This window comes from Scleropages formosus, chromosome 16 (genome assembly GCF_900964775.1).
Source record: "Scleropages formosus chromosome 16, fSclFor1.1, whole genome shotgun sequence".
NCBI classification, from domain to species: domain Eukaryota; kingdom Metazoa; phylum Chordata; class Actinopteri; order Osteoglossiformes; family Osteoglossidae; genus Scleropages; species Scleropages formosus.
The window spans coordinates 19922980-19941439 of NC_041821.1; the positions used below are offsets into that span (position 1 = coordinate 19922980).

Consider the following 18460-nt stretch of genomic DNA (forward strand, 5'->3'; position numbering starts at 1 on the left):
CCCAGTGAGAGGGGCCTTCAAGACTGAGGTGCTTTTTTACATGTGGTCCAGGGCGATCGGATGGCTGGAAATAAGCGTGTGCGCGCACACACACACACACGCATGCAGAGCCACATAAAAAAAAAAATGCATTATTCAACATAAATGCACATGCAAACGCAGACAGCAAACACGCGTGTTAAGATCACCACGCAAAAATGCGGACGCATTAGGCGAAAGCGCACGCAAACGAAGGCGCGCCGACGCAGACAAACACACGGATGAGCGCGCCGCCTCACGCTGCAGCCGCGGTACCTTCGGCGGAAACGGATGCTAATCGGAGGCCAAACAAACCGAGTCTGACTTCGGAGCTCCCCGACAAACGGACACAGAAAACCGTTTGCTTGCTGCTGTTTGCTCTGCGCTGCAATTCCTTGCTTTATTTGCGCACTGGGTTATTAATGTCAGTGTCACCAGTGTACAGTAAGAGTCACCCCCCGCCCCCCTCCCCCCGCGCTCTCTGGGCCGTGGTGGGAAAGTCACCACGACACCTTCCTCAAGTGCTTCCTTCAAGTGTTCTCCTCTCAAAGAGCTTTCATTCCTTCTTCCACCAGGAGCCAATTTTAAACCCGGCGCGGCACAACGCCCGCGCTCGCCCACAGAGCCGCACGCAAACGCTGCGGTCGCATACGATACATCATAAATAAATATAAAAATACGTATCGCTGCTTTCGCGTGTTTTCCCCTCGCGCGCAGAATTACCGTAAGGTGTTGACACAATATCGGTGCGGAATCAGGTCTGTGCAAGCCAAATTCCAGAAAGTCAAAACGCGAAAGGGGCAACCGAGTTGAGCGTAGATCATGGAGCGGTCGACTGAAGCCAGGTACAGACAGCAAGTGAAGAATATAATATTCTAGGTAAAGAGAGTCTAAGAAAAACATCCTGCTTGGCTCGTTTCCAGTTTTGGTACACGCCGAGAGACGGGTCGGGGAACTTGAGAAGCCCAAAAATGTGACCTCTGCATACGCATTTTTTTCCACGACGCCGCCTCAATGCGGTTCTCGGCTTTCCGAAACCCCGGAGCGCGTTTGTCGCAGAGCGGCGACGATCCCTCGGCGGATTTGCACCGAAACACCTAGACCTGGATGCTGTGCTGTCGAGTCGATCCGAAGCAAGAGGCCAAAGACCGGGATATAACTTAACGTGCCTATATATATATAACTAGAAGCATCTTTCTTAATATGCAACTGTCTTTTCCCTGCCAGCTAAAAGTAAAGCGCTGCGGATGGGGGCTCTCACGGCGCGGCCTCAACAATCGACACGGAACCTCGGCCCCACATCCAAAACCGGGAAGCCGCTTAAGCACCTCGTTCTCGACTCCTTCCGCGCCTACAAGTCGCCGTGGCCACCCACAACGCGGTCTGAAGGCCCTCCTGTCACCCAGCCTCATCTCTCCTCCGGCCACGCACGCTGGCCGCGCGGCTGAGCAAGAGGACCTTTTCAAGCCGACCCCATTTATGAGAGGAGACGCAGCCACACGTGCGTCAATCTCCTCTTCCTGCTTTTAGGGCGTTCGTAAAAGCGGCCCTATCGACAAAGCAATCAATCGGCAATGTTTAAACACCATCTTTAAGGGGCATTATTAAATTCCAGCAGGAAGGGCGAACTGGACGCCGCACGAAACCCAATGACCCTGCCATTGATTTCAGATCGCCGCGGCTGTTTATGGAGTGTTCTCTTTCTGACAAGAGTCCTCTCCTTCTGAGCATCGTTCGCATCGTTCGCACACGCGCGCTACGCTCCGGGGGCAGGTGGGGTCGAAAGTGCCTCTTAGCGAGCGCACTTGGTAGGAATCAAGGAGCTAGACATGGGAGCCATGTGTGCCAGGCTAAAACCCTTAGCGGGGAACTGCGGTGTAAGATCTAAAATAGCCCAACAGCTGCCAAATGAATGCAAAAAATTACTTCCTGGAATTTTCCCTTATTAAAATTATTCTAAAATTATTCTTGCTTCCACGCAACATCGCAGGCATGATTTTTTTTTTTTTTTGTTATTTTGCAGCTTGGTTCAATAAATCTGACTGCAGCAGCGCAATTAATGGTCACTGCCGGAATAGCGTCGGTAAGTTTACGCCGAACGCAAAATTTAGTTCGGTCGTCTAAAATCCGCACACACTCAGGCCGACGGGGTTTTCAGTCTCCATCAGAGGCCTCCAGTGGAGAGGTGCTTAGAGTTAATCTTCCATGATCCTGTACAATAATGGCACGGGCCTGCCCTGTTACCACGCTCGTCAAGCCCTCATGTTTATATACATGATTGGCGAAACTAAGCAACTAACTTGTGTTTATCACGGCTGATAAGATACAGAGAATTATGCAACCGTTCAGTCATTTCATTATTGTTTTGCTTGCCTCTCCCTCTCTTGCTCTCTGTCTGTCTTCCAACCACCCTCGCTCACAAAGTCGTTCAGCCACGGTGGACCGGAGTCCCTCCCCTCCCGTCGTACGCGGCCCCGATTTCCAGCGAGAAAATACCCATGATCCTCCAGTGTGCTTCCCAACACTTGCTTGCACAGAATTTGCCTACGGCTCTGTGTTAGCGTGCTGCCGTGTGCATCAGAGTGCAAGCGTTTCACCGTGTGTTTTACATAGACAAACACATTTACAGCAGTTTCCCATGCAGTGCCCTAGACCTTATAAATTAATGTTAACCGATTCACGCCATACGCAGCTTTGTACACATTATTTCAAGCATGACAGACAGGTTCCTAAGACGATCGCATGTAGGCAGAGTGATGGTTCAAGTCATTTCTATTAGCAGAATTTGCCAGTGTTTTTTTTTTTTTTTGTATGACTGTGTGATGAAGTACTACATTTAGTACTACATTATACTCCAACTGCTCAGTGTTATAATTACTACTTATTATTTTGATTCAGTGGTAAACGATTTTAACACTCTGTGAACGATACATGTAGTGTCCTTTATTGTGCAAAGGTAGAAAGCTGTTTCAGTAACTTTTCAGATGGAGCTACAATAGCACAACTTTGGAAACTGCTCCAGTGGGTCAGTGGTAACATCACCAGAGGTTACCATGGAGACAGCCAATGGCAGATTCTGGCAGAGCCCAGTGGCCAGTGGCTGAACACGTACAGTGTGTTCCCTCTCTCCGCTGCCTCTTTTCATTTTTCATACGTTCACTCCCCCCACGCACACACAGGCTAACTCAGCAATAACAAGCTCCGCCTTTGCACGAAGAAAGGAAAACACTTTTAACACTATATTTACATTTACTAATTTAGCAGATGCTTTCCACAGAAGCAACATACAACGATTATTAACTAGCATTCAGCTCGTACATTTATCCAAGGTGACTCAGAGTGAGACAGAGCACACTGAACTCCCTACAATCATTCACTCATTTACATGCCAGAGAAATGAGAGCCTAAAACACTTCTTTGGACTGTGGGAGGAAACCAGAGCACCCAGAGGAGGCACACACAAATGCGGGGAGAACATGCAAACAGCATACTGAGCCGGATTAGAACCGATATCTACCGACTGAACCATCAAGTGGCAGCGTGGCACTGCGGTCGTGCCCAACTTTACTGCAACAAGCAGGCTGCAACAGGCTTCCGTGAGCACCTAAACACAGATAACCATTCGAAGGGTCTCCTGTGCGCACCCCAAGCTGTAGACGGCTCATTTGAGCCCCGTGGTAAATGAATTTGTGCAAACACAGGGCATCCTCAGTATCCGGTCACCTCCGTGGCTCCAAGTTCAACAACACCCAAGACGGTGGTGACGTAAATGGCATTTTCTGTAATGGGCTTTAATGTAACTGACATTGCTGGGATCTCAACGCATCCGCCTTCTCTTTGCGGGCACGGTTGGGTTCCTTATCACGGGGGGTGGGGGATGCCCTCGTTGGGGGCAGCAATCTACGCAGCAAAATGGATTAGGGCATGTAATCAGAGACTTAGCAATATTAATCTCTGACACTTATTGAATGAGAACAGAGAGAAGGTGGGGGGGGGGGGGGGACATGGGGGTGGAGCAAGACTTTCATGTCAGCGCCAGCCACCTTGTGGAGGAGAGTGGGCCACTGAGCACATCAAACGTTCTGGGACTCTGAGCGGCCCTAGCACCTGTCAGCCTCAGTTGGGTAATTAATTAGACCGGCCCAACGGCGGTGGGGATATACTTATAACGCAAGTGCCGGGGCAAAGGTTCAAACCCCAGCGTTTATTATGCATTTCATGCCACATAAATACATCGTGTTGGTTAGCAGTCCTGAGCAGGAGACCCCCACTGCAGCCTGAGGCTGCACCTAGTCAAGTATCCCCTACTATTTTGCTCCAATACTTCCGTTCTTGCGTTATTATCATCACTAATTACGAGTTTTGTAGAGCTTAAGTCACGTAAGAAGAGATTCAGGGACAGGGAGATTTTTTATTATGTGGGACTTCATAATTATGTACATAACACTAGCATCCTCCACGGTTGGAAAATTTCATCTGGCAATATCCCCTCTGGATTAATTGATTTCTTGGGAGAGCCACCGGTAAGTGGAATTGGGATTTTGCTTTCGGCGGGGGGGGGGGGGATTGAGGGGTGCGTTCATTTAAATCATCACACTTGGGTTGCCGAGAGGCTAGGGTACCGACTGGATGTAAACGCAGAAGTCCAGTGACTTACCAGTTGTTCACTTGTAGGATGGTGAGGCCCGTGTCTTGCGCCAACTGTTTCTTCTGCTCTTCCGAGGGGTACGGGTGCTGGAGAGAAGAGCGAGAAAGAACGGCACAGGAGCCTCAATTAAAGCGTCGGTATCGTTCATAAACGGCCCGATTTTTTCCGTTTTTTTTTTCTACCCGAGAGAACTGAAAAAACAAGGCTCACACTTTGCCGCCGAAGAGTCTCAAAGCAGCTGTTAATTAGTGCAAAAAGCGAGGTGTCTCTCTTTCTTAGACTCATTAATGGAATATGAGATGGCATAATTAATGGCGGCAAAAAGGCAAGCCAATTATAAAGTTAAGTGAAGTGTAGAAACAGCTACATTAATTAGAGTGCTGCGCTGTACAACCCCGCTGAAATTTATTCTCGACAGGGCCTGACTTGTGGTGGCGCTAAGAATGCTTGATGGCAAAGTTACACTTCATGTTCACTTGTGCTGAATACCAAGGATGAAATTAACATAGCCTGAAAAAAAAAAAAAAAAAAAAAAAAACACCTTTGTCTTTTGCACTTTTACTGCCACGTCTGAGGTGTTTGTCTAAATCTTTATGGCTTTTTTAAAAATAATTCTTCCACCACAAGATTACACAGTGTCGTACACAGGCCGCCAAAACTCTATTAAACTCCTCTGGTGTTCGTATGTTAATGGCTGACCTGGCACAGGTATTTAACCACGCTGCTTCGAACAAGGTGCTCTTCACGAGAAAGACAAGACAGGGACTGTACCGTAATTTTGGGTCGGGCCGTATGACGATGCCGGGGGCGGACAGATGCGGAGTGCTGAATGTGGAAACGAAGGCAACTAAAGGGGGGGGACAAGGAGCTGGAAACCCCCCCCCAAAGCCCTGCCCCCTACAAGCCCCGCCCCTAACCAATCCACTTTTCAGCAATGGAGCACACAGCCATCAAACCCTCAAAAGCAGGGGACCTCACAGACATCCAAACCCATTCATTTTTGCGCCTGTTTTTTATAATTCTACACCGACACGGCAAAAGCGTTGGGCACACCGACCCCTCTCGAGTGGGACGGGTCAGCGGTCAGGCCCCTTGCTGTGTCGGCAGAGGTGGGGTGGATCCCTGGCATTTATAAAACCATTATCTCACCAGAGCGAGGCCGGGGATTAAACTGTGCTGGGGAAAGGGGGGGAAAGAGAGTGGGCGCCGGGATCACGGAAGCACAATGGCGAGGACCCTGCATCTCCACCAGCACGTCCTGCTATTTCGCCATTAACGCAAAAAACACCCCGCGGTTTTTTTAAGCATAACAATATGTCACACATGTGCAGGGTGAAGTGTCACGCACCGACACCAGTCAAGCTCTCAGGTGGGAAAAGTGACTTAATTTCATATTTTATATCACAAAGCACATATTAAAAAGCAAAGCGCTTGCTTCCCACGTGGCTGATGAAGGGCCAAATTGGCAAATAAACAGTCACATGATTAAGAGTCCCCTTCACACTGCCAACTTACTGTTCCGTAGTCACACAGAAACACTACTTCTTTACTTACTTCTGCTGACAGCTAGGATATCTTTAATGACTTCCCTGCTACTTCTTCGCACGAAGGCTATTTTACTGCAGGGCTAACAAGAAGAAAGCAACTTTTCTATCGCTGTCATTTTCATGTGATCTGATTGTAGGTAATTGGAGCAAACTGTGTCTAATTTCTAACAGAAAGTAAAAAAAAAAAAAAAAAAAAAAATTGCTGCATCGCCTCCAGTGCCTTTGAACCCATAATTCCTCTCTCCGTCCTGTCACTTCCCACTGTCCACGGCCATTCTGCCCATGGTGCACCAGGGTAATTTTATCAAACTGCAATAACGAAGCCTGTGTGTATGGGGAGGGAGGGAGGGAGGGTTGGGGGTGGCTCTTAAAAATGTGGGAAAACAACATTCCTAGGGCACGGTTTATTTAGAGTCATCTGATCCAGCAATGTTCTGCCGTTTTGGCCTGAAGGCACCCCGGGACCATTTTCTGAGACAAATATAATTGTTCTAATCACAAGAAAGCCATGAATTCATTCAATCAGGGTTTCGTCCTCCCTTCAATGTCGCCGGAAGAAAATATTCAGCCGCATCTTGTCATCCATTTACTTTGGGTGTCAAAGCCAAGCTGCAATTCTGGCCGTGGCCATTCTCAGCCATTTTGTTAATGCAAAAATATTGGATAAATCAATATAAAAACTCACAGTACAAAAGGGATAAACCCTTAATTGGAAGGTCATTCCAGGCGATAAAGACAACTGTGCAAATATCACACGTTTTGTAATCGTCCCGTACATGAATGACAGACCGCAAAAAGAAAGATGTAGGGCCTTTGGCCAGATTTACCTCATTTCGGTACGCCAAATGGCTTGCTGAAACGGAACTAGGAACCAGCGGGTAGAACAGTAGTTGAGGGCATTAATTCGTATCCTATATATTATTATTTGAAAGCTCAAGAGTGGCCTCCTTATACTCACCTTAATCTGAATTGAAGTAAAATATGCAGTACGTGTAAACGTGTGAGCTGCTTTCGAGAAAGGCATCCAGCAAAGTCAGCTGAATGAATAGCATTACGTAACCTGAACTTAACCTGAAGTTAAGTAAGAAATTGAGTGTATGATTTCCCTTTTTTTATTCCACAGTTCTGTCCAGGGAGATGAAACCAATACTGGAAAACTGTGTTAGGAATACTCCGAACTTCAAGATATTACAGCAAAACTTCATATTGGGACTGTTCCACATTACATGACATCATATCCCAAGTTGTTTCATATGGTCCAAATGTGCACTTGAAAAGCACTGGGTGATGTTGGGTAATCGTGTTCTTCCAGCACTGAGGCAGCCAGGCCAATGCAATGACCTGCTGAAGGCCTGAAAAGACTTCTTTGAAGTAAGTCTGAGGAGACTTTTCCTGGCCTCTCTGGGTGCCTTTCCAAGAAACTGTGTGGAGTCCAGCAGCTCCTGCCATATTTGCTCTTCGATTTGTTTCCTGGCTGGCGTGCTGCACGAGCAAGCTGGTCGGTGCTTAAATATTTAACAAACACAACGATGGCTATCTGACTGGCAATCTCCACCGCCTGTTTCAGGACACACTTGGGTCTCTCCAACACTCTTGGGCTTCTCGTAGGGCCGCTTCGGAGGATTATCTTTCTTGGATTTCAGCGTCGTAAACAAGGCTTGGTATCAGTCTGGGGGAAAATTCAAAGGAGCCGGACTATTTAGTGGTCGTGTGAGAGAACACAAGCTGAAAAAAAAAACTTAAGCCCGTGCTGCCGTCGTATCAAGCCTGAGAGGGGAGTACAGCTGGAAAGAGCAGACACGACAAGAGAGTGACCTTGTAAACGATGTCCTGTCTCCAGCCAAACTAAAATGCCTCACTACAGCAAAATTGCGGGCGTTGATGCTTCTGCTTTAGCCAACAAAGAAAGAAATTCTCAGAAGAATCAGAGGAACCAAAGGACAAGCAGCCAACGCGGTGCGTTAAGAACAAGGGCATGGAAATTGATGCTTGCTGGTGCAAATTCAAGACAGACCCTACCGCATCACCACTAAGTAGAAAACTTCACCTGAATTGCTCCAGTAAAGCATGTACTTCTTTAAAGTGGCAAACATTTCAAGGGTGGAAAAAAACTCACTTGAGGGAAAAGGTGCCAGCTAAGCACTTAAAACTAACTTAGTGTAATTTATAAATTTCCTGTACATAATCATGGACCACTGTATTATAACAGCTTTTAACTGTAAAACAGGAGCCAACCTCCTTACCCATTACAAAGCTCCTAGGTTTAACTTAGCAACATTGAAGGATTTCACACCCAGCAATACTGGGTGGAGGGAGGGGGTACAGGGGCTTTATCTGGCCCTCACAGACACATGGAGCAGCTTCACGTACGGTTGGACATGCCATGCCTCACCTTTGTTTCCATAACAACACCAAGGTGACTACACCTGGGAACGTGGGGCTCCACTTGCCCTCCGGCTGTGTAACAGGTCTCAGGGGGCTGGGCTGAGGTGGGGGGGTGGGCCGAAGGGCTTTGCCTGTTCTGTCGAGCGTCACGCTGTCACACTCCACGATTCCGGTAGGTACACAATCCAATAATGGATCTCATTTAACAGTACTGAGATACCCTCTGTTGCGTAGAAGCAGTGGTTTCCACAATGAGTATCCTTACTGAGCATTTCTCTAGTACATTTCTTGCCTCACATGTATGCAACTAGATGGGGAAATGCACAAAACTGTCCACTCAGAACACTCTGTTTTCAGCTTTTTCTATACTGGTGCACTAAGGTAAATATTTATTACCCATGTATTATGTAACAGGTGTGAGTTCCATCCATACCGGGATCCAGTCCCTGACACTGAACTAAGATGACACATCTCAGTAGGACAAATAACAAAGCTGCTAAATGTAAATTCATGTATGATCCGCACGGTTTTCAGACGTTCTTATAAACAATAGAGAACACCCACCAGCTGTCAAATTCATTGTAATTTCAACGGTGGAGCAATTAAAACAAGAAATAGAACAGCTGTGTGAGGAGGAACACATTGTATTTTAAGGCTTTTGAGTAGTCACAGCAAAGAAGGAGTGTTTTCTCATGCTCCCGTGATGCTTTGCAAGAGAAAATTTCCACCCCAGCCTTTGTTGGCAGGTGCAAGGAAAGGGATATGCTTGTCCACTTTCATTCAGTGTGTGTGTTCTGAAAACTACAGCATCAACGGCCTTCTCTCTTGCAACAGCTCACAGCACAGTGGGCAGCCGCAGAGTCCATATCGGCGATAAGGGCACAGCCTTAAGGGCCTTTTCCACAACCCTACGCGCTGAGCGAGAAGCCAGGTCATGCAACTGAGACAACTGATCCACATTCTCACAGCACGACCAGTTCCTGAGCAATCGGGATGCAAGCAGGCCCTGTCTTTTCTCCAGAAGAGCACATGTGGCAGCTCAGAGAGCATGCACAGCCTGGAAACCTGGTCGCTAAGGCTCTCCCGGTGATCCCACCCCACCCCCCACCTAGCTCGCCCCGCACATCTCACCACGTGCCCAGCGGAGCGCGCACAGGAGACCGTCGCCGGCAGCTGACACGTACTGGAGGTGCCAGGAGCTCAAAGGGCAATTCTCAGAAGAAAAGGAGGTGGTCTCCGGGGATTAGCGGAAGAGCAAGGGGTTCCTACAGCTGAGGAGCTTCAGCCACTTACATCAAAAAAATGTTTCCTCTGTCCACCATGAATTCAAGTCTTCCACAACCAAGGCCACGACATTCCATGTTTTCAATTCCACGAGCTCACACCGAGGTAGTTTTACACATTCTCTATAAAGAGTACGCACTTTTTCGACAGTTTAACAACTTAATCATCGTCCCATAATACTGCCCCCACCCTACACATTACCACCACCAGGCTTCAAATTATTATAGTTTTCTATATAAAGGAACCATTTTTTTCATACTAAGAATGATTCTCATTAAAGTGTCCCTCCACACTGAATTAACTTAACAAAATTAAGGTTTGCTAAACGCAGCACACTAAATTATTTCGCTTTTTCAGCATTAGAAATGCACTGAAACTAAAGAAGAGAAAGTACAAAGAACAGGGCATTTGGAGGTAGACTGTACAGTACCTGATTTTATTTTAGTGAGTAATTAAACCAAGCCAAAGACACTAAAACTGGCATTGGATTCCTAGCATCGTACACATTACCAGTATTATTTTCTGGGAATATATTTGTGACAGGAGATAAAGTATTTCCCTGCAACGGAGGAGGCAGCAGAAAATCCTGGAGACCAATGTAGCAGGTTGTGAAGGAGGGATGTTAACTGTCACAGTTTCCACATGAGTTCTCCACAAAGACTTCTATATTAAATCCTCTGAAGCTAAACCCTCTATAGGTAGAGTTTCTGCAACTAGACCTTCTGCAGCTAGACTGTCTGAGGGTAGAATAACTGTGAGCAGAAACTCTGCAACTACTCCTTCTGCAGGTAGAATCTCTGCAATTAGCAACTCTGTGGGTAGACCAGACCCTTAGTAGAGACACCATTTGTAAGTAGAACCTCCATATCTGGACCCTCCGTAACTAGATCTTTTAAAATTATAACCACTGTAGTTTGAAGCTCTATAGCTAGACTCTCCATAGGTAGAACCTCTGCAGCTAGACCCTCAACAGCTAGACCCACTGTAGGTAGAACCTCTCAAGCTAGGCACTCTGTAACTAGATCCTCTCAAGCTTGAACCTCTGGTCTGCAGCAACCATCATTTTTTGCATGTAATGTGCTCAGAGTAGCATGATGGGTAGCAGGCATTCAGGTTAAGGCATTTGAAAATTGGTGTCCTGGGTCAAAATGTACACAATATACTTGATTAAAAGTGTATATTAGAAATATTCAGCCGTCATGTAGCGTAACTAAGGTTAATGGAAATAAAAGAGAACGACATCTTGAATGCAGTGCCGTTGAGAACCAATTTTGTACTCCAGTGCCGATTTTATCGGGGAAGGCTGACATGCCGGTCGTCCCATTACCCACGGGACCCTTCCATGCTGGCGTGTCCCTCGGTTCTGCTCCTGCACAGATTCCACCTGGAAACTTCTACTGCTCCCCACCCAAAGCCTCCAGCCTGATTTGGGAGTGTTTTTTGGCCCAGGATCGAAGCGTCATTAATCCCCTGCCCACCCCCGTCGAGTGGAGTCAATCCCTTTTTTTATTTGGTATGGCTCTTAAATAAACAGGATTAGAACAGAAGTTTACTGTCACTCCCGATTTTGCAGCTTGAATTAGCGTTGCCCTTACAGAGAAGGATGGGCAAGCAGTTTTTGCCTCAATCTCAGATCTCTCGCCCTGAAACAGGTTACTGTTCGAAGGGAATGTAAGGGTTACATCATGTAATTTGTGAAAGAACACATAAAACATTGACAGCTGTAACCAAAAGTCTGTTACCATCAGGGTAATAGTGGTCCTCATGTCTAAGTAAATACAGAGACCTCTGTTACAGCAACAAAAAATTCCTAATGTCCTGACCAATCGTGTGCCTTTTTTATACAAATATTAGCAGTGATCCTCATATGGAGACCAAGATTTGGATGAAAAAGTTGAAATGATATAAAAAGAACCATTAGTACCATAACCAAATATCCGCTTGACTCCCACCCTAAAATGAAAATCAACAAAGTGAAATAATACAGCTGTTTACCAGACACAGGGCCAGTCACTTCCAGACAGATAACACACGGACTGCGTCTACTCTGAAGGATCCAAGCAGATCAAAACAAGGGAGCTTTCCTGCTTCCTGGCTCATAGGAAGTCATGTCTAGTTTAAAAGAGTGAAGTGTTAAAGACGGGCATTGCTTTGTTATTTGGTTGCTTAGCAAAAGTTCTTAAGTAGAATGGCTTACGCCGCTTCACTTCAAACCTTAACCATTTATACAGCTGAATACCTACTAAAGCATTTGACATTGAGTGCTTTGCTCAAGGGTACAAGAGATGGGCCCCTTCTGGTACTAAATCTGCAAATCCGCACAAATGATCCTGCAGCATTAAACTACCGGTATCCAGCCCTGTGTTTTTGTGGCCTCGTTTGTATCAACCCCAACACAATCCTAACTAAGCTGGCGAAGGGTCAGAAGGGTGACAACGGTTTCTTCTCCCTGGAGGAAAGCGCAGGCCTTCCCTCACGGTCGAGGTCCGTCTTTGCCCGAGCAACGCCACGTCTCGTTAGAGAGCGCCTTGTGAAGGAACAGCCACCTCTGTGGGAGAGGGGCCTTGGCATTGCCCCCCACCCCCCATCTTCCCGAACACCTGCCTGTCGGCTGGCGGGATAATAAGGGCCCTGCGCTGCATGCAAACAGCGGCTGGGGTCCGCTCAACTGCGACTGATGAGCCCGGACTAATTCGGTGGTGATTATGTAGTTTACTGGACCACTAAACCTCTTTAAGCTTGTAATTACCGCCTATTTGAGGGGAGCGCATTCAAAGGCAATTCTGCGCGCCATGCTTGCCGCAGCTGGAGATGAGGCCCGTCAGCAGCCTACGGGGCACTTCGCTACCTGTAAGGGGACTGATGGCGGAAACCCCGGACAGGTAGGCACAGCGCCCTGCATGGGGACCGACCCACCCCTCAACTCCATCAAAACCGTTTAAACAAAATACCGGCACGCTACAAGAGCCCATCTTCTCATATTTAGCCCATTATTTTTTGTGAGAGGTTAGCAGAGGATGAGAGAAACAGAGCGAGAGAGGCAGGGAAAGCAAAAGCAATGTTACACAGCTCTATTAAGCCAAGCTTAACTTCACACCCTGGAATGCTGTGGCTCGACAAAACCTGTCGCTGCATGGATGTTTTCATAGCATGCCCATGAAGGGGGAGGGCAGGGATGGAATGGGTGGTGGGGGGCATTAAATGTTCAGGGACTATGGTTACGGTATTACATCAGCTGTGGAATTTGCCATTGAAAGCCAAGACTTCAGTGAGCTTCTATTGAAATATGACACTCAAAGGAAGCAATTTCAGGTCTGCAGAAAATTCTAATAACTGACCCAATATTATTATGTCATTATCAAAATTACCCCTGTGCCCTCAAAATTTTAATTAATGCTCATTTGTAGGGCCCCAAGGGAACATAAACCTGATCGGGGATGGAGAGGAGTTGGACGTTGATAGAGGTATTTTACAATTGTTCCCTTATGCCCATGGATGAAAGCGAAACGACACAAAGGCATTTAAAAGAGAAAGGGTTCTCTCTTTCATACTCTGTCTCTGTTTCTGCAGCGCTATTTCATCTCTTTCCCACACACAAACACACACTACTGTCAGGTATTATTGCTCCACCCATTCGGGAAGAACTTATAGATCCGTTGGAGCAAACGACTGAGTTGCACTTTTGTCTCATCAGTTTAATTCCCACCGCTGAACCCACATTTCTACAGAGACAAACGGCAGCTCATCTCCTTTCTGACTGGACAAGCGATGTTCTCGGAAGCGGAATCAGCAATGCTTGAGACTCCCATATACAAACGTTGGACCCAAACTACACAGGACCGTTTTTGGCATCAGCACCCCAGACTCGAACACCCTGCATAAACGAAGCTTTTCCTGCAGTACCTGACTTCCCAGAATGCATCACATAGCCACACTCAGTCAAGCTCTTGTCAATAAAACACCGGTGTTTCTCCTTCCCTACTTCTGAGAAAAGCATCAAAAACAACCAGACTTCCTGAGAGCCGTGTGCAAAATTAGAAAAGAATATTAAAACTACTTTTCAGCTATTCAAAGCCTGATAACATGAACAATTCTTCACAAGTTTACAAACTTAAACTGAACTCCACAGCACGCAAATAAAAAAAGAGTACAGACAGCTCAGCGCCACTCAGCAAATAAAAGGTCAGTACCACCCCAACAGCAAGAAGACCCACAATCGAGGCTAATGGTCATTGGCAGGATTGACCTCAGGTACCGCAGCTTGGAAGAGCACAAGTGGACCAGTTTGTTGCTGTAGATGATCCTCACTGTAGCCGGGGTGGCATGCAGGGGCTCGGAGTCACTGTCCATGATAGATCGGAGTTTGTTTAGTGTCGTTCAATAGAGTGCATGTCTATGTCATGGTCTTCTCTACAATGTACATCTTGTAAGGCTTACCAACATTATTGAGTTTTAGAGCAATGAGTCTTAGAATTGGCCATCATCTAAAAACCAACCAAGCCCTGTGTTCTGCAGTTACTGTACTGATGGAGTCTACATTTTCAGACTCACAGAGACTCACTGAGGCTTCTAACATTACTGCAAATAGACAAAACTACTCAGTTGAAATATTTAATTAAACCCAAAACTTTTTGAATGGTAAAAGCCATTGCACGACTTCCAAAATTAAAGTGAGGCCCACTCTTGATTAGAAGCAGAATTGATAAATTAGTGCCAAAAACACCACTTCTGCATATCAATCAGTTTTCATGTAATCAGCCCACGCAAAGCAACGCTGTCATATCTAGGGCAGACAGCCCAAGAGAGGAACAATCCGCACATGAAGACAGTCCCAGTAAAGACCCCAAAAGACCATCATTAGCACCCACAGCAAAGGCCAGCAGGTTAAACAGCAGACAAAACAACTTCAAGCGAACATGGCCTGAAAAATGGAGCCCCAGCGCAGTCATCCTGGGCTTCAAATACAGCCTTTTTCTGGGCACAGGCACCAGCTACTATCTGGAAACCACACAAGAAACTTAACAAATATCAAAGATATTTTGGAATTTCTTTCAGAGTTTAACGTACACTAGTGAAAAAATAAAACCTCTGCAACTCTGAAATTTCACGACTGAGCTGCCACTTTGCTGTAATAATATATGATGTCAGCCCAGGATATTCTTCAACTAGTCTAAAGCTATAGAGAAGGTAAGAAACTAGAGAAGTGTATGACGCATCTGTGGAATACCTGGATGTCTATGCTGGTGAGCAAGTAGGCAGGCAACATCGTTCTGTCACCACCAGCTATTTAACGCAAGCTCAAATCTCCAAACTGAATGCTTCTTCTCAACCACGTGGCCCCAAGATGTCCTGTGGTGATTAATATCTGGATCTTGCCAAGCTACTAATCCCCACACGCATGCAGAATCTCAGGGTCCAAGTGGCCTATAGTCAAGCCTGTCGCTTGTCCCCCATCATGTCCTCCACCATGCTCTGTCAGCTGTTCCTGTCCTACCACTGAGAACGACGCTGACCATGGCTTTGTTCACATCTCTGGTGCTGTTTATTTTCTTCTGCAGGGTGTTATTTTATCTTTTGGCCAACATCAAGCATGGCACAAGGGTTGAGGCTCCCACTGGTAGGCAGTCAGGGTAGGGGATGGGGGAGTGTGTGTGTTTTGTGTGTATGTGTGTGGGGGGGAGGGTCACTGAGGGCATATGCTTCATCACGTTCAGGGGGAACCCATCAGCGCCTGGGTGGCAAACGGCACCTGGGTGGCCGTAAGTCTAATGACCGCACAGAAAAAAGGGGCTCGTTTTACACGTAACGAGAAAAAAGGACCCACGGTGCAGCATTATTGCATTACGGGTTCAAGGGTGTGAGGGTTGGTGCTCCTTGGTTTTCACATACTGGCCACAAATGAACAATGAAGCAAGCCCATCTGCCCTTTCACACCCACAAGACCTGGAAGTGTCCATCCGGCGCTGTCAGCATAATAAAATTTTAACTCAAGTATCATGTAGAAGTTAGCGTTAATTCCTGGCAGCTCTTCACACGCCGGCACTAATGAAAAAGCCACAGCAGGGCTGTAAGTGAGGCAATCTCGCCTATTAACAACATGACCCAATAAATAGGACAGGACTGGACTCTTCACCCACCATTGACTAGCAAGGGGAAAAAAGCCTGCAGACTCTCAGCTGAATTTACCAATCTTTCCAGTGAACTTGACTGACCTGGTCAGTTAGTAAAGTTCTCACGTTCTCACTAAGCAGGATAGTCACACCCTCCACCCTGTGTACCGAGATGCACCCCCGTAGAACCCAGAACTGCTCCATGTGCTTCTCCATCTGCTGCTCCGCCGTTGTGCTTGAGCTCAAAGGTTACGTGAATTAAAGTTTAAATGCCCTTTGGGGACATTAAAGAGGAGTGTAAGAGAGCAACGCAGAGTTAAGGAGAGCGAGGGCAAGCAGGAGAGAGAGACACAAGTAAAACCAGCTAACGGAGGGGTACGGGTGAAGGTGGAGGGCCGGGAATCTCGACTCACTATCAAGGGAGCGACAGCAAAGGTGGAAGTCTGAAACATCCAGGACCATCCATCATTCCCCAGATGGCCTTTCACAACTGGATGTTTCTTGGCAGCGGCAGTAGACCATTCTCTCTTCTTTCCAACGTAATCTGGCATCTGCCAATCTTTTTCCCTTTTTGTCCCTTGCCCTATCCATTCCTTGATAGGGAAACGCTTGCCGTTCAGCTTGTCAGTGCATGGTGGGATGGGGGGAGGGTGCATGTGATGAATGCAGTTGCATGCAGATTTTTTTCTTCTCGGCCCACAAAGACGATCCCCAAAGAGCCGCTTGCTGCAGATCCCAGGGGCCTGTCACACGGGTAATGGATGATGTTTTCACTACAAGGTGCGGGACCAGGGGGGACGCATCCCTGCTCGGCGGGACAGCGGCACAGATAAATTGACTCAGCTGCCTCCTTTCTGACTTTTTATAATAAGCTATCCACTCATTACTTCCAAATGTTCTTCGGTCGCTCGAACAAAAACAGACAAAAAAAATTTAAGTCACAAAAAAACGGGGCCGTTGAACGGGCTAAAAGTAGAACAAGCCCGCTGTGACAGAGAAGGGGAAAGGCGCGTGAACAAAGAGGCACTCATAGCTGAAAAAAGACATATTTTCAGTCACAGAGTTAAGCTAGGGCAGAGTAACCTCTTGGTACAAGTCATCCGCAACGCTCCATATCTTTTCATTTTGCGGCGCCTCTGATTCTAACTGCCGCTTAGACGAAATTAAGAAATAATCAGAGACCGTAGGCTGCTAAATTGAATTTACAAATATTAATATGAATAGACTTCTACCCTTGTCATACATGAATGGATGTAAAGACAATACACACATAGAGCACTGGCGCCAAGTTGGGGCACTTTTTTTGCTGGAAGGATTGAGGGGGGTTTTTCATTTGTATTTTTTCACGTTCAAAGTCTCATGAGATCCGAGCGAACCCAAGTTATGAATGCGAGTCGGGAGGCATGAAAAGTAGGTTCCCTGCCGGGCTTGGGGCCGATTGGAACTGCCGGGTTGCCATGGGTGACCAGCGTGCTGACATCCATGGACTCCAGCAATAAACAACCGTTGACTAATGGCTTCTATGGCCCAGTCGCCCTTTGACCCCTAATGGCCTGGCCAGGTTTTTTTTGGAGCAAGGTCTTTCTGCTAGGTGCTGCTAACTGTTACCATGCCATTGCTTATTTTGAGAGCGGCATCCTTGGAGAGTTTATGAAAGCCAGGGCAAACCCTTCCTAACAGGGAGGGAAGGGATGCAGTAAAGTCTTGCAGCGATATAAGACATCAGGGATCCGTGACTTGTGAGGGATTTGTTTTAACTAAATGCCTTCACTCTCCCGGATGCTGAACCTAGTAGCATTTTCTATATTCACCCTTCCTTGAGGAAGACAACTAAGACTGGTGGCATCTGTAGCTAAGCGATAGGATATAGCTGCAGAGCTAAAAAAGCCCTACATTTCTTTCTACTTATTGTTGGATGCGCTTCTAGATTTTGTTCTAGTTCTGATAGCAACAGTCATTGTTTTGTAGCAGCGAAATCTCAAGACTCAACAGCACTGCCTGCCACCAAGTCTGCTGTCTGAGCCTTATTGGCAATATTCATCATAGTGCCCTGTCACTGCAGTAATAGGACTGCACATGATCTAGCTGACAAGGCCTTACCAACACTAAGGGCCACTCTGTGACAGCAGAGCTATAACAGCTCTCATGACAGTGTCATCAGCCATTGATATAAGTCACGTACAGTTGCAAGGTTTTACGTCATAATCTTTTTTCTTTACATTGTCTAATCCCCTGCCTCCGATATCAACAAGTGTGAGCTTTCAGTAAGAAATGCATGAGCAAAATAATTAATGTTTCATCTCAGTTCCAACAAATATGTCATTTTTTTCAAGGCAATTTTACATGAAGAGGTCAAAAATTAACACCCAGTATAGAAGACAGGGTAAAGGGAGCAAAGGAATACTTTGTGAAAACAAAAAATGAATATAAAAAAATTTTTTTTATTCCAACAGGAGTCAAATTAATCT

General features: G+C 46.6%; 1 protein-coding gene across 2 annotated transcripts in view; it reads right to left on the reverse strand.

Annotated features, from left to right (window-relative positions):
• meis1a (Meis homeobox 1 a) overlaps window positions 1-18460 on the reverse strand; it is a 64543-nt gene that overhangs the window by 13507 nt on the left and 32576 nt on the right. For both annotated transcript variants that reach the window (XM_018750953.2, XM_018750952.2), the window contains exon 9: window positions 4676-4752. In XM_018750953.2, coding sequence (XP_018606469.1) covers window positions 4676-4752 — 77 coding nt within the window. The remainder of the gene's footprint in view (window positions 1-4675; window positions 4753-18460) is intronic.